At 44.5% G+C, this 22,731-nt stretch overlaps 1 protein-coding gene across 1 annotated transcript in view; it reads right to left on the reverse strand.

Moving 5' to 3' along the window:
- The window catches only part of PAH (phenylalanine hydroxylase), a 104,568-nt gene that overhangs the window by 3,311 nt on the left and 78,526 nt on the right, over positions 1–22,731 (reverse strand). Inside the window, exons 7-14 of the mRNA XM_045463158.1 lie at positions 21,436–21,503; positions 14,156–14,352; positions 11,873–12,008; positions 10,504–10,573; positions 8,246–8,302; positions 6,823–6,918; positions 5,903–6,036; positions 1,366–1,481 (exon numbers count right to left, since the gene is read on the reverse strand). Coding sequence (XP_045319114.1) covers positions 1,366–1,481; positions 5,903–6,036; positions 6,823–6,918; positions 8,246–8,302; positions 10,504–10,573; positions 11,873–12,008; positions 14,156–14,352; positions 21,436–21,503 — 874 coding nt within the window. The remainder of the gene's footprint in view (positions 1–1,365; positions 1,482–5,902; positions 6,037–6,822; positions 6,919–8,245; positions 8,303–10,503; positions 10,574–11,872; positions 12,009–14,155; positions 14,353–21,435; positions 21,504–22,731) is intronic.

Consider the following 22,731-nt stretch of genomic DNA (forward strand, 5'->3'; position numbering starts at 1 on the left):
GAGGTGATGGAGTCTTACATAAAGTCACATTGCTCTAAGGACCCTTCAATTCCTAAATCTGTTATTCTGTGATTTAAAAAACTCTCTTAAAAACAAGAGTTACTCTTGCCTTTCAAAGGTAAATAAGAGAGACAAAAAAAGTTATGGACTGACCCCTCTGTCTTACATCCCAGCCTCTGGAGCAGTTGGCTGGCCTTTTTGGTGAACAGATCTATTCCAGCTGAGTATCCAAAATGGAGTCTATGGGGCAGGGGTGGGGAATCAACCTTGAACTTTTTCAAAATGCCTGGTCACAGGTGGCCATACCTAATGAAGAATGACTATAATGGCCAGGGACAGCTCTACTACTGGATGTGGCCTCAGGCAACATCAGTAGGGTATTAGAGGGATACTTCAAGCCTACCTGCATTTTTGGCCTTTGTTAGCGTTACATAAGGTAGGAACCTCCACCTGGTCTAGAATTCCTCTGTTTAGGCTGCTCACCCCTTCAGTAGTTTCATCCATCCATTTGACAACTCTTGAGCACCTAATATACTTTTTTAGGACTAGGGCTAACCCCTAGGGATTTGACAGTGAACCCAACCTGGCCCTCTGCTCATGTCTTGTTGGGGAGTCAGACAAGTAAATAATTACAAAACAATATAGTGATACATGCTCTGAGAGAGGGATCTGTGTGGATGCCAAGACATAGGAAGGACACCCAGACGAGTCTTCCTACAAGAAGAGATGTCTATGAAAGACTTAAAAGATGAGCTAGAGTTGGGGACTTCTAAATGGGAGCGGGAATGAGAATATTTTAAACACAAAGAACTGCATGAGCAAAGGCCAGAAGCCAGGAGGAAGTGTGGAAACTAAAAGTTGGCCAGTGTCGCTGGAGGGGAGCCTGAAGCACTGGAGAGGGAGTCCAGTGAAGAACAATGTAACACTGTGACATTTTTATGAGCAACTGTTATAATATCGTCATTGTCCTGGAAGGACAGATGAGCCAGTAGATGGCTATTAAAACAGTGAGAATCTGTCTTGTAGTGATTGAAAGCCCTGGCATAGAAATATGCATTGGACACTTAGAGGAAACAGAGTGGAGAGGCAAAGGAGGAAGAGGAACACGGCAGTGACAAGCCAGGATGTTATGATGGGAGGAGGTAGGGTGGAATCCAGGAAAGTCAAAGAAGAAAAGACACTCAAGGCAACTGTGGCCTTTTTGCCAAATTTTCCTCATTCAACAAACAAATAGCTTACCTGGAGATACGTTTCTCCCTAATTCAATATTTAATAAATTTCTTATTGTTCCTATGGTGAAGGTAAGAAAATCCAACTCTCTATTTCTAGTAAACGGAGTAGCCTCTTGAGGTGTTAGTTACTTACTGTTGATGGAGTCAGCCAAAATCTTAAGTTGCTGGGTATTGTCCAAGACCTCAATCCTTTGGGTGTATGGATCATAACGAACTGAGAAGGGCCGTGGGATTGTAGCAGCAAAATTCCTGAAACCGAATCCACAGAGCTCAGTGAAGGGCACCATTTGGGGACAAATCATTCTAAAAGATTTCTCAGTGGCATTTCACTTCAATCTTACTAGAACCGGGGCTTTAGAAAGCAGACTGAGAAGGGAAATGGAGTTTTAGTGGGATCCTGTTGGGCGCATTTGTGTGCTGTGTATGTACTGAGGTGTATATACAAACACACATAGGCACATATTTATTTAGTTACCTACCTCCAAAAAGACAGAGGTAGCTTATGGTAAAAGCACAGAATACATTGAGGCCAAAATTCTTGCCATTAAATAAAATCAAAAGAGTAAGTAAATCTAGCCAAAGAATGCTATAGAATGAAATAAGCTCCGAGATGCTTGACAAACAATGCAGAAAGGGAAGCACCTCTCTCAAGAGTGGAAGAAAACACCATGCTATTAATGAAATTTAACATGGATTGAGTGCCTCCCATGTACCAAGAACTATATGAAATCCCAATTGTTGTATACGCTTTACAACTATCATTCCTAATTTAGTCTTCATGAAAACCTTAGGAGGAAGGTACTATTACTATCCCTATTTTACCGATGAGAAAACTGAGGCTTGGGAAGTTTCAGTGAATACCAAGGTCACACTGGCAATAAATTGTGCAGCTGAGAAGGGACCCAGGTAGTCTGACTTTGGCCTGTGCCCTTCACTGCTGTGTCTTCTTGATGCATTACTCCTGGATCTGGGAAAGTACCAGGAGGGCCTTATGAAGAACGTCAAGCGATGTAATGAACAAGATACTCCAAAAATGGCCTATAGATTGCAACAGCATCACAAATGATACTTCTAAGTTGGCTGCTGGTAAGAGTCAAAGCTGCCATCCCAACAAGACAAACTTTAAGGGAAACTAGTGGGTTTTCCAAGTTCGGCAAGAGCGGTAGACTATGGTGGCTGGAAACCCAAGTTCCAGAGCCAGGCCGCCTGGACTCAAATCCTGCCTCTGCTAGTGACAGCCCTTGTGGGCTGCACCTTGGTGTCCTCATTCCTCTATAAAACTGGAACGAGAGCAGTGCTACCTCAGAGGGTTGTAGCCAACGCTGTTATAAAATAGAGTACGTGCTACATGTGCGATAGCTGTTCTCTTTCATCAGCGACCGGGGACTCAAGATGAACAAGTGGTTAAGTATGTCTCTCCACCTCTATTTCTCTGAAGAGAGCTTTCTCAGCCCTGCTGGTGACATGATACATAGAGCGCATATCTGTGATGTGGCCTGCTCTGCACCTCGTCCCTCTTACATAGTTTACCTCATCTTTGCTCTGGGCAATCTGCCTCCACACCACTAGAAATGCTTCAGTGAGGCAGTCAGTCTTGGGGCCATCCCTCCTTTAGCCAGAGAACAGTGCCTGATACATAGTGAGTGAGAGAGAGAGAGAGACAGACAGACAGACAGAGAGAATGGGCACATGACCACACTCGGCATTGTTTCTTTCTGCCTAGAGCTTGACTCTTGACACTGAAAATGGTCAAAGTTGATTTCTCTTAACTGGGATGCTCTGAGGACATCCCTTCCTTCTCTGAACCCTGTTCTTCAACATTCCCTTTGACCCCGAGTCACCTCTCAACAGAATGGAGTTTTTGTGGGTGTCTCCTCTGGGCGGAGAGCACTGACAAAATGGGTGGGATTTCAAAGGCCTGAGAAACCCAGGCTCTGGCAAGCTCTTCCTGCTGGTCTGGAGCAGATCACTTCCTGGGTTAGAAAGTCAACACCAGGAGGGACCCATTTAAATGTGACCCTGGTTTGACAGAATGGTTATGAGTACTGGCTCTGAGCCCCACAGCCTGAGTCCAAACCCTGGGTCAGTCCCTTACTAGCTGTATGACCCTGGGTGAGTTACTAACCACCTCTGTGCTTCTAACCCCCACCCTCAAACTTTGTAGTTTTATTTGAAGATTGAATAAATTAATACATGAAAAGCACTTAGAACAGTGTTTGGTACATAATAGGTATTAGACATCTAACCTGCTTATTATTATTATCATCATCATGATCATCATCATCATTATTACCCAAGTGGGGTAATGCACTAATCCACTGAAATCCATAACTCCCAAAAGGTCCCAAAAATGTCAGAGTATAGCCTTTAGAGGCTAAGGGAAGGCTAGGCTCCCAGGGAGGGGTGGAGATTTAAGAAATAACTAGAAAGGAGTAACTGAAAAAACCTGAAGGCCCTGGAGAGATAGGAGGAAGGGAGTCATCTTAGGCCAAACCATGCGGACCCGGGAGCCAACGTTTTACCATCTATCATCTAAGTTCAACGCAGTGGAAGCTGCACACTCAGCTTCATAGGGTCCCAGAAACTTCTGTATCTATGTCTATCACCCCTTACTCATCAGATATAAAACAAGAGGTGGTAACAAACACTGAGTATCAGGATAGCCATGTCCAGGGAGGCCTCTGCCCAGCCTGTCTCCTGCTGGGAGGAGAGACACTCAAGCAGATTATAGACAGGGCGGTCAGCTCAGAAGGCTGGCCTGAGTCTTGCTTCCTTTCCATCACCGTCAGCCTCTTGCTGAATTGCCTCTGAGACAGATGCATTTGCCTATTACTTATTGCATGTTCACTATGTATCAGGCACTGTTCTAGAGCCGGGGGAAAGATCAGGAAAACAGAAAGGACAAAAATTCCTATGAAAATGGAGCTTAAATCATTTGGTGTATTAAACATTAGCAAGTGGTAAGCAGAAAAACAAACTGCAGAAAGGAGTAAGGATGTGAGGTGGGGCTGGGTAGGGATTTAAAAAAAAATTTTTTAATGTTTATTTATTTTTGAGAGAGAGAGAGAGAGAGCACAAGCAGGGGACGGACAGAGAGAGAAGGAGACACAGAATCTGAAGCAGGTTCCAGGCTCTGAGATGTCAGCACAGAGCCCGAAGTGGGGCTCCAACCCACGAACCATGAGACCATGACCTGAGCCAAAGTCAGTTGGTTAACCAACTAAGCCACCCTGGTGCCCGCAGAGGCTTTCTTTAAAAAAAATTTTTGTTAATGTTTTTATTTATTTTTGAGATAGAGAGAGACAGAGCATGAGCAGGGGAGGGGCAGAGAGAGAGAGAGACCAGAATCTGAAGCAGGCTCCAGGCTCTGAGCTGTCAGCACAGAGCCCAAGACACAGACCTTGAACCCACGGACTGTGAGATCATGACCTGAGCTAAAGTTGGATGCTTAACTGACTGAACCACCCAGCCCCTCCCCCCTCAGAGGCTTTCTTAATAAGTCACTTGGTCCAAGAATTGCCCATCAAGGTCTTAGGTGAGAGCCACATAGGGGTCTCCCTCCTGAATGAAATCTGATGTCACATAAATCAAGGCTTCTAGCCATGCCAATGTGTACCAAAAAAGACTTTTGATTTTGCAAATATGGCAAAGGAATCTGCTTGGGAAGCAGACATATCTGTCCCTCTCTCCTTTCCCATTTCTATGAAGGAAGGACAGTGAAAAGAAAACAACAGAGTCCAGTTTAAAAAAATTTTTTTTTAACTTTATTCATTTTGAGAGAGACAGAGAGAGAGCAGGGGAGGGGCAGAAAGAGAGGGAGACACAGAATCTGAAGCAGGCTCCAGGCTCTGAGCTGTCAGCACAGAGCCCAACGCAGGGCTTGAACTCACAAACCGTGAGATCATGACCTGAGTTCAAATCAGAGGTTTAGCCATCTGAGCCACCCAGGTGCCCCTGTGTGGGAATTTTAAATAAATTTGTTACGGGGTGCCTGGGTGGCTCAATCAGTTGAATGTCTGACTCTTGATTTTGGCTCAGATCCCACAACTCTGGGATCAAGCCTGCTTAAGATTTTCTCCCTCTCTTTCTCTCTCTCTCTCGCTCTCTCTCTCTCTCTCTCTCTCTCTGCCGCTCTCCTCCACTTGCACACCTTCTCTCTCAAACAAACAAACAAACAAACAAACAAAGTAAATTGGTTAGAGAAAGACACACAGAGAAGGTTAAAAGATCAAAAGATCAAAGGGTCAAAAAGGTCAAAAAGACTTGAAGGAGTTGAGCAAGTGAATGATGCAGGTGTTGGGAGAATAAAGTGAGCAAGGGATTCCCCCAGGTTAGAAGATTTCTGGAATGATTTGTTGGGGGCCTTCTGCGGCTACTATGTACACAGAAGAGTTCAGTACCTGGACTTGGTGGCTACATTTAAGCAAGGATCCAGTGGCAGAGTTTCTGCAGGGGTCAGCATATCCAGACAATTAGCTGTGAAATGGGGTCCCACTAAGGAACCTCTTCAAAACGGAGAGTGAAAGGGACAAAGGTGGGGAGGCTCCGTCTGCTGCAGTGTTGTTATAAGCATTGGAATCCACTCTTCTGGCCAACCACCCACAGATCAGTGGCACCAGATAAATCAGGAGGCCCCAAGAGCCGCTGACCCACCTTAGTCACCACCTCACCTCACTTTCTCCTTGGCATCATTAAAACTCTCAGCCACATAATAGAGGGGCTGGAACTCCGTGACAGTGTACTCCTGGACGGCTGTCTTCTCCAGCTCCAGGGGGAGGAGCTTCGGCTCGCCCGACAAGCAGTACTGCGGGCCCCGAGTGGAAAATTTTCACAGTTAAATCGGGGTCAGGCTGTCTGTATACCTTCTGTCATCTCGCCCTGATTCCTTCCACACCCCAGCCCAAATGCAGTGAACTGAGTTATTTTGCATATAGAAGATCCTACCCTTCAAAGCCCATCTAAAATCTGTAGTCAAGGTAGAAAGGAATTCACACTAGCCATTTTCATGTGAGATGATCAGTAGAGGATATGAGAGCCAACCACATTTTTTGGCATGTATTTCCATACATCTGTGTGCACAATTCAGCCTTGGGATCGGGAGGCCCCTCTGCCCTGGAGACCCGGGTACTTGCAGTTCAAGTTTACATCTAATACCCAAAGTCATGAATAAATCATAGCTGCTAAGGTACCAATCACTTGAGGATACAAGAGGAGCGCCTTAATCATGTGCCCTGAAGAAATCATGTATCCACAGGAGAACTGCAGAGAAGTGTTTGACAGCCATCCAGGTCAATACATAGCTGGAGAGTCTGAAATACTATGGACCACTTCTCATCAGAGCTCCAGCCTGTCTGGTATCAGACACAGTGTAGATACTATAAAGGTATATACTGCCTTCTCTACTATATGCATTTATTTATTCCAAAATGCTTATTGGATGACTTCTGTGTGGATGGCAGTGTACAAGATGGATAAAGATCCTGGACCTCCTGGGGTTTACATACCAATGTAAACACAGGTGTTAAGGTACCAATCACTTGAGGATTAACCCCTGGGTTGAATCTCAAAATGGATATAAGTGGAGTCTTACCTGTAATTCACCAAAGGATGACAGGAGCCCAGCACCATATGCCTTTATGGAGTCTCCTTGTTTGCAGAGGCCAAACTCCACAGTAAACCAATAAATCTGGAATGGAAAGTCAAGTTGAGAGCACACCCCAAGGAGGGGAAAAGCAGCAAATGCCCCAGGGCTAAAGACAGGACTTCCCAGGTGGGAGTTTGTGCAGGTCTCTTCTCTGAATCACCATGACCTGGGGTCGCTTCTCTGTGTCCTATGTCCCACCCTATCCAGTCACTGGCTGAATCAAGAGTTGGCTGAATGCAAGATGTGTTGGGAAGCAGTGAGGGAGTACTGAGGAAGCCCAAAGAAGATACCCCCAACAGTAAGTCTATTGGACAGGAACTCCTCAACCCCTTTCGCTTTCTTCTCTGTGGCATGACTACAGTGAGATGTTCCCTTTAGTTGGTCAGACTTGCCAACAATCCCATCAGTCATGGGAGGTAGGAGATCAGTAGTGATAAAATCATTGAGGGGGTATCCCATCATTCTGCTAAAACTTGGGGGAGCGGTTTCTGATGTACTGCCAACCACTGCATCTATCCTCTCCAAATAGCCAAGCCCAACATGTCCTAGATGCCTGGCCTGGGAAAGATGGTCCTGGAATTCTGGCATAACCCTACTGACCAGGGCCAAGAGGTACCCAGGTCCCAGTTAGCTGCTGGAGACAGTCATGGTCTTGGAGAATTAAGGATGGGTTACTAGTTAAGTCGGTTTATTACCCTAGAGAATAAACTACTAAACTGATATAGCTTAATGATAAATTTGCATTCATTCATGTTCTAATATCTTTACAAAGCTTTCTTTTTCATCTTCCAGGCTGAGAAAATTATAAGAAATGTGACTCAGAGGCTGGGGAGGGATGCACTCAAGTTGGAAAGAAGTCTGTAGGAAGAAAACCCCCTGCTGTACAGAGTCATGGATTCCATGCTTCAATGGATGAGTGTTATCACATTCACTGGAGAGGGAGAAGTGCTTGACAAGAAGAGGAAAGCCCACCCCCACTTCCACCTCCTATCGAATAAAGGAAAGATCCTCACGCTGGCTCCAGTGCAAAGGTAGAGAGTAAATATTTCCTCTTCAAAGCCATGAATCCAAGCTATTTCCCCCCACACACACTTTATGCCCAAAGGTTCTCAAGTGCTGTCATTACAGCCTATTTGTGTTTAAGATTCTTTGTTTAAAATCACATGTAAATATTTGCATGCTGCTGATTTCAAAATCAAACCACTAAGGAAAAATCAAAATGTGAAATTTCATTTGTGTTCATGTAAGTCAGCACATTCTGATATTTCCCCCAATTGGCGTGGCTTTCAGGGGAGGATCAAAGCTTTGAAGATCTGAGGGCTATAGTCTATAGCACTCCCACTACCTGCCAGGAAGAGAGGGGACTTACCGTGGCGAGTTTCTCAATGTACTCATCAGGCGCACCCAGAGAGGCAAGGCCAATTTCCTGTAATTATAGAGAAACAGAGTCACTGGCATGGCTGGGGTCTGCCTATCTTCAACCTTCACCCTCAGCTCCAACCTCGTAGTTGACCACAGGAAGGTGACAGCTGACAAGATGCCTTCACAAGGGCTCAGATAGACCCTGATTATTCTTTCAAGTCTTCCCTAGCCACACATCATACAATCACAGATCTCAAGAGCAGGGAAACCTTACTTCATCACTTGGCCCTTTGTATTTACTTTACAAATAAGAAAACTGAGGCACAGAGAAGGGAGGTGATCTACTCAAATTCACACAGTAAGTTGTGTATGAAGCTTCATTCCTTGATTCCAGCTCAGTGATTATCCCCCCATAGCTCAAGTGGAACATGTATGGAATACAAGAGGAGTGTCTTAGTCATGTACCCCGAAGATACCACAGGAGAACTGCAGAGAACTGCTTGACAGCCACCCAGGTAAATACATAGCCGGAGAGTCTGAAATGCTATGGACCACTTCTCATCAGAGCTCCAGCCTGTCTTGTATCAGACAGTGTAGATACTATAAAGGTATATGCTGCCTTCTCTACTATATGCATTTATTTATTCCAAAATGTTTATCGAATGCCTTCTGTGTGGATGGCAGTGTACAAGATCAATAAAGATCCTGGACCTCCTGGTGTTTACATTGAAGTGGAAAGTAAGTCCTCCTTTTAGATCCAAAAAGAATGTGCTCAGGGAGCTTTCAAAATGACACCCTGCCTTGGGACTATCCAGGCATAGGTTGGAGCATGTGACACTGATGGCCCAGTAGCATCCATCTATCAACTCAAGTAATTGTTCACTCCTCTGGGAATGGCATATGGAGGATTGTCACTTAGCCTCTGACTAGGCAGAATAGCTTCTGGTAGTGAGAATAAAAAGTTCCTATGTTCTAAGGAAGAAACTGATTTTTCTTTGGCCAAAAGAACAAAACCCAGTTTTAAAGCTGTCCAAAGCAATCAATGACAACTTGACAGCAGGAACGATTTTTCTGAAGGTCAGCTGGTCAACAATAGCCTCAATCCAATGGTGACACTTGAGAGTTAAAGTTTAGCTAATCCTCAAACACTTCCATTTACAAAAGTCCAACAATCTCTGAACATCACAGCTCCCAAAACCCCACATAAAAGCAATAGTTTTCTTTGTTTAGAGAGATTGTGTCTTACAAGTGCAGTTCTCCCTTACCTAGCAGGCAGTTAATTCAGCTTTTTTGTTTGTTTGCTTGTTTGTTTGTTTGTTTGTTTCAGGTATTAAATGATCGCCTCTTCAATCCACAATAGAAATATTTATTTCTTCCAGCTGAGGGGAAACTTATGAAATTTACACACAATCCCAATACACACAAACCCATAATTCACATTTGCTGCAGTATGTGATCTCAAGTTGATCTTTATTCCAGTTGATCTTTATTCTTCCCTGTGAGGAAGAAGATTGGCAGGCAAAGCTTTGTATTGGTTCACATTTGTGGAGACTGAGGCACACAGGTCACATGGCTGGTTAGAGTCAGGGTGGGATATGTGGGTGCATCACTCAATTCTCCCCAACCACAGTTTATCCTCTCAGTGCCCTGAAGCTATTACTAGGATCCTGTCACTCATCTAGAAAGCTCACTACAGTGATAGATGAATCAAGGCCTAGACTACAGCTTTGATTATAATGGCAAGACATTTGGCACTTTATTTATTTATTTATTTAGTTAGTTAGTTAGTTAGTTAGTTTTGCCAACTATGAGTTGGGCTACTAGCATTGGATTCTTAGCAAATATTATCTTATCTAATTAAAGCATATACAAAAATGGCTGCCTGGAAGCGACAAGTCCCTAAAGAGGAGGGGAAAGGTACCAGGAGAACTTGGAAGAAGGTAAGGTTACTTCTCTGTGAGGATCAGGCAAGATTTCATGGACAAAAAGACCCTTAAGCTAAACCTGGTAGGATGAATGAGATTAGCAAATTCAACAGCACATATATAATTCCCAGGATGAGGGATTTATCAACCCCATGCTGGGGTCCCTGAAAGGGTATTTAGCCATCTCCGTGAGACCATACGCCCATCTCTAGTGGGATCACAGAACTGTGTCTGCTTTCCACCCTTGCAGAGGACACAAGGACCCCTCCATATGTTCAATTCATTGAGCAATCCCAGATCTCATTCTATAATTAAAAGGCCAAAAAGATTCACTCCTCACCTGGGAAAACTGGGCAAAGCTGCGATCTGAAAACAAGGGCACATGTCCCAGCAGCTCATGGCAGATGTCACTGAAAGACACAAAGGACAGAGCTTGGAAGTGAGGAAGGTTATAAGTCAAGCCAGATGCATTCTTTCTACATGAGAAATAGGCAGGTAGAAAGGAGGTAAGCCATTCAGGTTTATGACCTCATTCCCAAGCATTAGTGGCATGCAAAGCTTGGGATCAAATGAGGCAAGATACAAGAGAAAAGGAAGAAGGGAAAAGAAAAGTAAGGAGCAAATCAGGGAACAAACGCCAGAGGGCCTTAGATATATCCTCAGTGGGATGCAGAACAGAAGAGCCAATATTCCCATGGACCTCCTCCCATACACCTGAGTGAGCTGTAGGTCACAAACACTTCCCATCCCAAGTCTTCATCTTGGTAGTGACATCATGGGCAAATACAATGTGTTCAGTTATTCCCCATGAGAAATAAAAGTTAAATTTAAAAAATAGTGCTGTTCTTTGCTTATTTATTCAAGAGAGGGGCAAAAGTCATTCAGAGGAGAAAATTTACATTTATTTAACACTTAATGTGCCAGGCCCATTAGAAATAGGTCTTTTCTGATTTGTAGTTATAAACTTTGTGGACAGGCAAAAAATATTTTGGGTGTCCTATTAAAAAAATTTTTTTTACTTCATTTTTGAGAGAGACAGAGACAGAGACAGAGCATGAGCAGGGGAGGGGCAAAGAGAAAAGGAGACACAGAATCCAAAGCAGGTTCCAGGCTCCAAGCTGTCAGCACAGAGCCCAACACGGGGCTCGAACCCACCAACTGTGAGATCATACCCTGAGCCAAAGTCAGACACTAAACTGACTGAGCCACCCAGGTGCCCCAGGTGTCCTACTTTTTGTATAAATTGCATAAGTTCTATTTGATTTGATTAAGAAGATGGCTAACTGTCAAAGTAAGCTCATTCTCTACCTCCATACAAACACATCTAGACATAGAAAGATCAGAATCATCCAGATGTGTATTCAGGAGGTGCTGAGATCACCTGGCCACCACTTGCTCCTGTTCACATTTGGAGGTTCATAGCTCTGATTCCTACAATCCCTTTGGAGGTTGACTGTGACCTCTTATTCCCACAGCCAGAGAAGATCTGAATATGTGGTTCATAAGATGCCCAAATATCCAATCAGTAAGGTCTATCTGGACAGAGAAAATCCCCAGAAGAGATGAATCTCTCTCTTTGTACTACCATCAAACAATCCAGAAAACTAGTCCTGTTGATCAGCCCACGATGAACCCAAACCTCAGTCCTGGAGCAGGGATCAATGGCACTCACGGTGGCTGGATACTGGTAGCAGGAGGAGAATACTCACGGTTCAGGCGTGTACATGGGCTTGGACCCATGTCTGATGTATTGAGTGCAGTGGAAGACTCGGAAGGCCAGGCCACCCAAGAAATCCCGAGAGGAAAGCAGGCCAGCCACAGGTCGGAGGCGGAATCCAGTGCAAGCTGGGAAGCAAAAGAGAAAGAAAACTCAATGCCCATCACGGCGAGGCAGAGGAGCCTGAAAAGCTTTAGGCAAGGGAGCAGTAGACCCAACTGTCTAGGAGAATAGATGCCGATGCCAAGTAGACTGGGCTTCACAGCTCTGTCCCTACGCTTTGTAGCTGGGCGATTTGCATCAAGTAACTTCATTTCTCTGAGCCTCATTTCCTCATCTGCAAAATGTAGATAGATGTTTACTAGCTTTATTCCAAGAATCAAACGAGCTAGTAAATATAAAGTCCTTAGCACATTGGAGACATTTAATAAATTTAGCTTTCATTCTTGTTTATTAGGATGAAACACTTATTCCCTATTTCTCATGTCTCTAGAGTTGAAAGGGACTTTTCACTCCACTTCCAGAAGGGAAAAGGATGAAAGGAATACTTCCAGCTTCTTTACTGCCCTTCACACATACACCCCCCAAAGAGCAAGGACTTGTCTGATTGGAGCATTTGGGAAGAGAAAACGAATGTTCTCCGTGTGACCTCTTTGGTCCTTTCTCACCTGTCTGCTCACAGAGGTGCACATTCTGGTCTGCTCTTGGCCATGCAATGGAATATACACTTGACCATGAGTTGGTAGATAAGTTTACATATTCAGAGGTGAAATATTAGGAAGTTCATTTTGTTTGTACATCCACACCGCATTCTCTAAGTAGCTTTTATCAGTAATAAAGTTGACATTTTGATCCTCTCTCTGGTTCCAATTATCTGTCTCCCAATTTGTTTCAAACTTGGAAGGAGAATAATAATCAGTGATGATGGTGATGATGATGATGATGACGATGACGATGATGATGGTAATGATAGCTAGCACCATATACTACCTGCCATACTGTTCTAAGCACTTTATATCTACTAACCAATCCTCCTAATAACCCTATGAGGTAGATACTTGTATTATTCCCACTTTACAGATGGGAAAGCTGAGACACAGAGAAGTTTAATTTCTTGTCCAAGGTTACATCTACAGTCAGTCTGGCTCCAAAGTCTGTTCTCTGAATGACTTCTCTGTAACTCCCCAGCTGCTAGTGTTACCACTTTATTATCTCACTATTGGTCATGGCAAAATGGATATTTAGCCAGAGCATGCCTTTAGGACCTGCTGTCCATCTGCCTATGTTCCTTGGACCTGCAGGCTGAAATTCACTCTGCTTGAGCTCTCATTTCCTTCTTCAACTGGCAAGTAGAGACCCTCTAGATAGAAGGGACCCAAAGCTCATCTAGCTCATCCCCAGTCTATCCCAGCTGCCACTTCCTTCCCTGCCACATAATTTCCCTGGCTACTTGCCCCAGAGCCGGCCATACCATTTCCACACAGCTCAGAGCCATAGAAACTTCTTCATTTCTGTAAACCTGTGGTCTGTCCTCCTACTTTCTCTCATTCTACCTGCCACATACTAGGTGTTTAGTATGCGTTAGCTGGTGGGTCTTATCTTGGTTTTGCCAAATTAATGTCTCCAGGCAGAAAGGAAAATACTTACCTCACTTGGAAATGATGTGCAGAGGCCAGGCATCCCAATAATGTTTTCCCCCCAAGAGTTACTCAGATTCCAATTCAGCCCAAATTCACTGAGCCCCCCCGTATATGTAGCACCATGCTGGGTGTTTTCACTTACTACGTCTTTTTTGATTCCCACAATTTCCCTACGAGACGGTCTCTATTTGACAGGTGAGCAAACTGAGGCAGGTTCACCCAACTAGATGGGGTCAAAGCAAGATTCCTACTAGTTAGAGGCATGGACTTAGAGCTCAGGGCTCTTGGTACTGCCACAAATAACACATTTCGTACACAAACGCACACTGCAGCCATCTATAACCCAGCGGGAACTGCGAGGAGAACCCTGCCTGGGCACCTGGGACTTTGAGAATGGGAAAAAAATGCTTTTCAGGGACAGGGATATGGCAAAACCCACACACGATGCCTTGTCTTGGATGAGAGTGGATTAACAGTGGAAGCTGGTGGTGAGGCAGAGCCCAGCAGTGAGATTTGTTTTTCCGACCATCAACCTGCCTGCATCACCACACATACCCTGGTACTAGCCGTGATTTACTTTCTTCCCTTTCCCTTCCCTCCTGCTCCCCCCACTTTTGTCCCTGAAGTAGACTTACTCTGCAGAAATTGAGAAACCTCTTCCAGCTGGGGAATGTTATCTTCGCGGAAGCCACAGTACTTTTCCAGAAGCGGGAAGATGTGATTGTGCTCATAGCAAGCATGAGTTTTATACAAGGACTTCAGGGTCCTGAACACCGTCCCCCAGGTTTTCTTTTCTTCCTCTGTGTATTCCACTCGAGGGATGGGCTGCCCACTGGAATATAGGCATGAAAGATTTGTCTCCAGAAAGGCAGGTGTAAAGCAGAGGAAGAAGGAGCATTAGCAGAGGAAGGGAGGTCCAGAATCTGTGAACCATCACAGACTACAGGGGGTTTCATAAGTTATTCGAAAGAAGAAAGTTCCACTTCTTTTTTTTTTTTTTAATTTTTTTTTTCAACGTTTATTTATTTTTGGGACAGAGAGAGACAGAGCATGAACGGGGAGGGGCAGAGAGAGAGGGAGACACAGAATCGGAAACAGGCTCCAGGCTCTGAGCCATCAGCCCAGAGCCCGATGCGGGGCTCGAACTCACGGACCACGAGATCATGACCTGGCTGAAGTCGGACGCTTAACCGACTGCGCCACCCAGGCGCCCCAGAAAGTTCCACTTCTTGATATAGGAAACATTCATGCAATTTGGCTAAGCCACGATACAAGCTCTCAACTCACCAACCACACCAGAGATTTGTTCTCACTTTGGAAAATCACTTGGCCTTTCTGCTCTTCTCTCTCTCCAATTGTTTACCCAGAGTGGAAATTCACTTAACTGCAAGGGCCCAGCGGGTAACGTAAATGGGCAAAGTAGTGGGTATGGACAGTGGAGGGTGGCAGCCAAGACAACTGAAAGACACGTCTTCTTTCTAAACAAAGGCATCCAAGTTCAAGTAAAGCAATATCGTGTTTTGCATTATGTCAACTAACGCAATTATATCTGCGGTCTAAAGTGGATTTAATATATGGACTGTGAGCCTGAGACCCTTGTTTAGTGGGCATGCACTTGCTAGATTTGAGATTTCTTTTTTTTTTTTATTTTTTTAATGTTTTATTTATTTTTGAGACAGACAGACAGAGCATGAGTGGGGGAGGGGCAGAGAGACAGACAGACAGACAGAATCTGAAACAAGCTCCAGGCTCTGAGCTGTCAGCACAGAGTCCGACATGAGGCTCGAACTCATGAACCGTGACATCATGAGCTGAGCCGAAGTTGGACGCTTAACAGACTGAGCCACTCAGGTGCCCCTAGATTTGATATTTCTGACCTTAGGTATTTAAACCCATGCCAGGTATAAGATCTGCTTTTGTAGCATCTTCTGTGATGACATCACAGAGCTACAGGGAGCTGGTTAAAATACATATGTTGGACCCTGTCCCATAGATCCTGAATCTGTGGGGGAGGAGAAAGCCCAGGCATCTGGACTGCAATAAGCTTCCAGGGGATACACTATGGTTTGAGAGTCAGTAGTTCAAAAGGTCCTTTTGAAAAACATCTAAGAATGAGCTGTGTTCTCAAGAGTAAAAACAAATGAAAATCAAACAGAGCCTGACTTTTAAAAATCTAGCGACTGTTCTTTGTACTACAGACCTGTTTCCTAACAGGGTACATAGTGTCTAGGACGAGGCAGAACTTTTTGCTTAAGAATCTGGATCATTCTCAGGCTGGATCATCCTCAGGCTCCAAACTAGGTTTCTCCTGCCCTTTCGAAGCTGTAGCTCATCCAAGGCCATTAAAGCAAAGTCAGTGTTATGTTCCACAGAAAGGTGGGCAGAGATTAGAGCAGATTTTTGCTGATGCATTGGAAGCAACACAAACTCAGAAGACCCTATAATGGCCAGCAGGGTTTGTGAAAAGAAAACATCAGGCAAGCCCCTGCCTGAGGATGCACCATTATTTCCGGGCTAAGTGCTGATGGAGGGAAAAAGCAGGCTTCAAACATGGACAGAGAAGGGTTCACTACTTGGCTCTACAAGTTCCTAGCTGAATAAATGCTCTGGCAGTTTAGTAAACCTCTCTAAATCTAGTCTGTGCCGCTGGTACATAGGCTGATAAGTAACTATTTGGGAGGTATAGAGGAGAATTAGGTGAAATACTATGTACAAAGTACCAAATATTGGTGCTGACAAATAATAATACCACTGGGTAATGGATAATTATCATAACTGAGTCTTATTTAAAAAGAAAGGTGATTTGCTATTTGGTAATACAATTTTAAGAGATAGTAACATGGGTGCCTGGGTGGCTGGGTCGGTTAAGCGTCTGACTTCAGCTCAGGTCATGATCTCATGGTCCGTGAGTTCAAGCCCCGCGTCGGGCTCTGTGCTGACAGCTTAGAGCCTGGAGCCTATTTCAGATTCTGTGTCTCCCTCTCTCTCTGCCCCTCCCCTGTTCATGCTCTGTCTCTCTCTGTCTCAAAAATAAATAAACGCTAAAAAAAATTAAAAAAAAAAGAGATAGTAACATCCTGGGTACCATGATGTCCCTTTGGTTAATAGTTACCTTTCCAGGTGTGCCATGTCCCTTCCCCATTCTTCCAGTAAAGCAGCCTCCTCCCCTCCCAGCCTCAGGTTCAGGTGGGAGGAGACTCCACCACTCTTACCTGGGCATGTGACCAGGCCTGGCTATTTAGAGCATCTCATTTCCCTGGTCACAGACAGTGGTTGAGAGACGGGCCCATGTTCTAATCAGAGCCAATGAGACTCACAGAGAAAACTTTTGTGGAACCTGTTGGAAGGAGATAGAACCTCCAACTGTGTTGAGGTGTCAGCCTGGTGGTGCTGGGCCCACCTCCAAGAGAGACGCCACCAATGGCCAGAGAGCAGGGCCAATGCAGAGGACTCCAGAGTCAGAGAGAGGGAGGGAGGGTGGGAGGGACAGAAGCGTGTGGCAACTTGAGCAAGTTATTGCCACTTTCTGAGCCATATATATATTCAACATAAGGACAGTCAAATCCATCTTGTAATATTGTAATAAGAATCAAATACGTCATCTCTGAAGTGCTGTCTGGATGTAGTAAACATTTCAGAATTTATTTTCTCTCTCTGTCTCATACGTACACACTAACTTCCATGGTTTACTTAGAAATTAAACACAGCACATTTTATTCCATCTTCCATTTCCATCAAGAGACCTGAGGTTTCATAAGATCCTTGATCGTTGAAGAAATTGTCAATTATTCTCATCAAGTCATGGTCTCATTAAGTAAACTAAACTAAGACATTTTAGGTAGAGTGTCCATTTAGTTTGAAATAAGGAAGAGATATCTAGTTAAGCCAATTAGGATCCTTCTTCAAAAAAGTGTTTTAAGTAGACGACATTGTTTCTGAATTATTTCACCAACCAAATACGGCATTCAAGATACTCCAGCACCTGGCATAGCCTCCCCTCTCCTTGGAGTCTTATTTTACACCAGATCTTCCCACATAGGTAATTATTACAAGACAAATAATTTGGTGCCTCAGAACTGCAACTGCCATTTTTCAGCGCCTCTTCAATCTGATGTTTTAAGACTTTCATTAAATGTTCTTGGGCAGGAGAGTCGGAGCACCACACAGCAGATGGGCAGAGAAGAGGTCGTTAGTTAGCAGTGGTGGGGGTTAGTTGCTTCTTTACTCTCTATAGGAATTGACTCTGGCCCCAAATATTCACATCTCAAAACAAAAGCCCTGTAGCTAAACGGGCCACCCCCTCTCCTTCACTACTCCCATTCTCTTTGGCTGTAAACTCCAGCTCAATCTTTAATTCTCAGCCTAAACTTTACTTCCTGCTGACCTAGTTGCCCAATCTACATTCCAACTCCTAATTATAGGGCCTCGGGACAGCCAAGTTTTAACTTTGGGAACACCTATCTCGTTTACTGTTACTTTTGTCACTGCCTTCCCCGTATTCCCCAGAGGGCATGGGCTCTGTGGGTCTTGCTCTTGGGGTGGGCCCTGGAACTTAGTAGATACATTCTGTCACGTGATCAATATCCTGTGGTTCCATGACTCATAACGCAGGAGCTTGGGCCTCATTCCCCATGCGGAAAGTGCCAGAGATCTGAATGTGGGGGCTATTGGTATGGAGGGTGGCAGAAACCAAGGAAGAGGGCCAAAGTTGGGTCTGAAAGACATTACAAGCCTGGGGTGAGATGAACAGGCCAGGGAGAACTGGGAACGAACCTCAGAAAGGAGGGAGGGAAATCAGTAGAAAGTAGAATATATTTGATTCTCTTTATATGTGGTAGTTGTGCTACATAAGGTCACCATGAGCTCTGAGCTGAACTCTGAACGCAGAACCACTGGTCCAGAAGAAAATACAGGACTAGGGTCCCATGAGCTCTCGTCACATTTTCACCAACTGATAACACCTAACTTCGTTTTGTGTGGGCTTTTGTATAAAGAAATCTTATTTAATATATACGGCTGATTCATTAACGTTGATCTCGACAGCACTATAACTCCTGCCTGAACGAAGCTTATCTAACACACGCGTTTTCTCCATAAACACATTACAGCCTTCTTACACTTAGGAACCCTAGACGGCACTTCACCACTGTGCTGGGGGGAGGGGGGCATTTTATTTATTTATTTTTTTTTCAACGTTTATTTATTTTTGGGACAGAGAGAGACAGAGCATGAACGGGGAGGGGCAGAGAGAGAGGGAGACACAGAATCGGAAACAGGCTCCAGGCTCCGAGCCATCAGCCCAGAGCCCGACGCGGGGCTCGAACTCATGGACCGCGAGATCGTGACCTGGCTGAAGTCGGACACTCAACCGACTGCGCCACCCGAGGGGGGCATTTTAAACAGGAAAATATCAACAAAAAAATGCAAAAATTCGGCAACCGGGTCTCTAATCTAAATAGACTTCAATAAGAATAGTTGTTTCTGGTATAGAAGCTGAAATAAGAAGGCAGTGTCACCTTGTTCAGTCTGAGACCTCGTGCATCAGGCAACTCCAATCTTCCCCCACTCTGTGCATGTGTGGGAATGATTGCAAAAGTGCCACAAGAATTGAATTGGAGGTCTCAAATAAAGAAGCAAGTAATCCTCGAATAATGAAAATCCACTGTGCCAGATACTGAGCTGAGAGACCATTTCAAAGAAGAAAGGGATGGTAAACAGGGTCAAAAGTTTAAAAGAGAGGCGCTAAAATGAGTTCTGAAATAGGCTTTGAATTTGAGAACAAGTTCAGCCCTACTAGCCACATGACCTTGGCCACATCACTTAACCATCTGAGATTCATTTGTAAAAATGGGGAAATTGACTAGAAGATCTCTAACGATTCTCAGAGAGCCAGGCATCCATGGATGGTTTTCAATAATCAATTTAACTTACTTGATAAACATGGAGAATGGTGAGGCATTCAATCCATTCCAGGCTTCTCCATTAGGTTTCACATTTTTATTTATTTTTTTTAAACGTTTACTTATGTTTGAGAGAGAGAAAGCGTGAGCAGGAGAGGGACAGACAGAGGGAGGTGGACGGAGAATCCGAAGCGGGCTCTGCGCTGACAGCAGACGGCCAGATGCGGTGCTTGAACTCACAAACTGTGAGATTATGACCTGAGCTGATGTCAGACGTTTAACTGACTGAGCCACCCAGGTGCCCCAGGTTTAACATTTTTATGGAAAGGAGGTTAGGGGATCAGTTTCTCTCCTCAAATCACAAGAGCCAGGCAGTAAGTGAATGTCCTTCCTAAGCAGCTCCTGGATTATATGGAGAAGTGTGGTCTCTTGACGCTGAGAATCCCGGCGCTCAGGGAAGTGGGTAAGAATGACTTTGGAGTTAGAGAAATCTGAATTCAAAAGGGGATGATGCCACCTACTAGTTATATTATGACCTTGGTAAGTTACTTAACTGTATTGAGCATTACTTTTCCCATCTGAAAGCCAGGGAATTATTATTAAGACTAAATAAGATAATGAAATAATGTAAGCAAAGCATTTAGCAAAGCCCCAGACAGAGCAAGGAGATCATAAATTTAAGTTATTATTATTGGCTACCTGAAAAAGGCTCCTGTCTGTACCTGATTTGATGGTGTTCACCTGACCATGTTAGGGCAAAGGCAAAGTGGGGAGAGGTTGCCATGTTCTCTGGTTCCTGTTTGTCACAAGCCAAGGCCCCAAACCCAAATGGGCCTAGGTTTAACCAAAATCAGGTTTAACCAAAGTTCTGGATCTTTCCACTGCCGGGAGTCATTCAGAGAAGGGAATTGTCTTATTTTCTCCGGAGGTCTTTCCATCTGGACGGTAACTTTGTATTCAGTCAACAGAGCCCTATTATTTTCATCGCCCTCAGAATCTATCAAAGCTGTTAAAGTACCATCCCTCAGGGTTCTGGTCAACTTTTTAAAAACTTTTATTTATTTATTTAGAGAGAGAATGAGATGGGCGGGTGGGGGGGTAGAGAATGAGACAGAGAGAGAGAGAGAGAGAGAGAGAGAGAGAGAGAGAGAGAGAGAGAGGATCCCAAGCAGGCTCCAGCGCAGAGCCTGACATGGGGCTCAAACCCACGAACCATGAAGTTATGGCCTAAGCTGAAATCAAGAGTCAGATGCTTAACCGACTGAGCCACCCAGGTGTCCCGGATCCTGGTCAACATTTATGTCTCATCTTGAGCATGTCTTTTCTCACGTCTTAACTCAGGAATGGAGCTCAGGCCTCAAACGCTGTTTCCCCGTGGTAGCATTTCTGTAGTTCCTGAGGGCTCAAAACAGCAAAAACAGCTCCCTTCCCAAACTGACATCTTTGATATTTGCATTTTCCTTTGGCTAAAATAGGGTAGAATCCCAGACAGAAAACAATAAGCTCCTCTGAAAATTGCCCTTCGCAGCTGGGTCAGATCAGATCAAAGAAGAACGCTGAGGCACGGCTCATCTAAAACCTCAAATGATTCATTATTTCAGTAAAGCAGCCAACTCCTCCTTGAATGTAAATGATTCTCTTTTTCCTTCTTCCCTGTTTAATGTGGAGAATACCAGAGGCTGTGTTATTCAGGGCGAGGCCTTTTGTAATTACTTCAGACGTTAGCGCATAAGGACACAACAAAGCTGGGGAGAAGGCCGGCCCGGCACGGTGGGTAATTTTGTTTTGTCTAGCAGCGATTTTTTTTTTTGAAACATGTGTTATTAAAGGGAGGGTTTAAACACACATGCGCGCGCGCACACACACACACACACACACACACACACATACACGCGCGCGCGCACGCACACCGAATGCGGGACTCTCTATGCTGGTATTTTCCAAACTTGGGCAAGGAAAAGGTAAGCCAGGAGCGTGCGCTTCTCTCTTCCCCAAGACCAGCAAAGTGGACTTACTGTCGGTAGCTGTAGGCAATGTCAGCAAACTGCTTCCGTCTTGCTCGATACACAGGATCCTTAAAACCCTAGGAGAGAGGAGACACTTGACTTCTCAAGGCTTGGGCAGAGAGGCCTAGCATGTCCCTGTGGGATTTGAATGGGGGCTCTGTGAGCTCTGACAGCCCCGCTCTCCTTCCTCAGCTGCTTGATAAACAAACAGGTACATGCTTGCTGCTATTGCAATTTTTTTAAAATAGTATTTATTGGGTCTTTATGATATGCCTGTCTATGTGTGCTAGGGACTTACTTTATCTGTAAGTCCCACAAAAATCTTGCATGGTAGCTCAGTATGATTATCCTCAAGCATCCAGTGTAACCAGTGGCCCAGGAAAAGGAGTCAAGCAAAGATGAGACCAGGGTTTGAAGCACCCAGTTTCATGCTGTTTTCATTGCACTTCAGGGTCAACCTTTATACCGCAGCAGGGGCTCACCTGAGAAATCAATCTCAATATAGAAAAATGAAGATAATCATTTCTCCTTTGAGGCTCACCCACCGGCAGGCAGCCTTTCCCCCAACAATCATAAGCAGCATGTTTCTTTTATATATATATATACACACACATATATATATGTATATATATATAATTTATTTGAGGGGGGCATGTGAGTGGGGGAGGGGCAGAGAGAGAGGAAGAGAGAGAGACTCCCAAGCGGGCTCCACACTCAGCATGGAGCCTGAGGCGGGGCTCGATCCCACGAACCGTGAGATCATGACTGGAGCCAAGATCAAGAGCCAGATGCTCAACCGACAGAATCACCCAGGCACCCCCATAAGCAGCATATTTCTGAAGAGTGGAAAGAAGCCAAGGGTGTCTTTCAGTGTTGGTGGGACATATACCTTAGTCAGATATGAGCCCAATTAATTAAAAGGGCATTTTCCCTGCACTTTCTTCTAGGAGTCCTATGGTTTAAGGTCTTGCACTTAAGTCTTTAATCCATTTCAAGTTAATTTTTGCAAGGGGTGTCAGATAGGCATCTAATTTCATTCTTTTGCATGTGAATATCCAGTTTTCCCAACTCCATTTACTGAAGAGACTATCATCCATTCCCCATTGAGTATTCTTGGCTCCCTTGTCAACTATTAGCTGACTGCATATGCATGGCTTTACTTCTGGGCTCTCGATTCTGTTCCATTGGTCAATTTATGCCGGTACCATACTGTTTTGATTTGTATAGCTTTGTAATATAATTTGAAATCAAGACATGTGCCACCTCCACCTTTGTTCTTCTTTCTCAAGGATTGCTTCTTGACAA

Source organism: Leopardus geoffroyi, chromosome B4 (genome assembly GCF_018350155.1).
Source record: "Leopardus geoffroyi isolate Oge1 chromosome B4, O.geoffroyi_Oge1_pat1.0, whole genome shotgun sequence".
NCBI classification, from domain to species: domain Eukaryota; kingdom Metazoa; phylum Chordata; class Mammalia; order Carnivora; family Felidae; genus Leopardus; species Leopardus geoffroyi.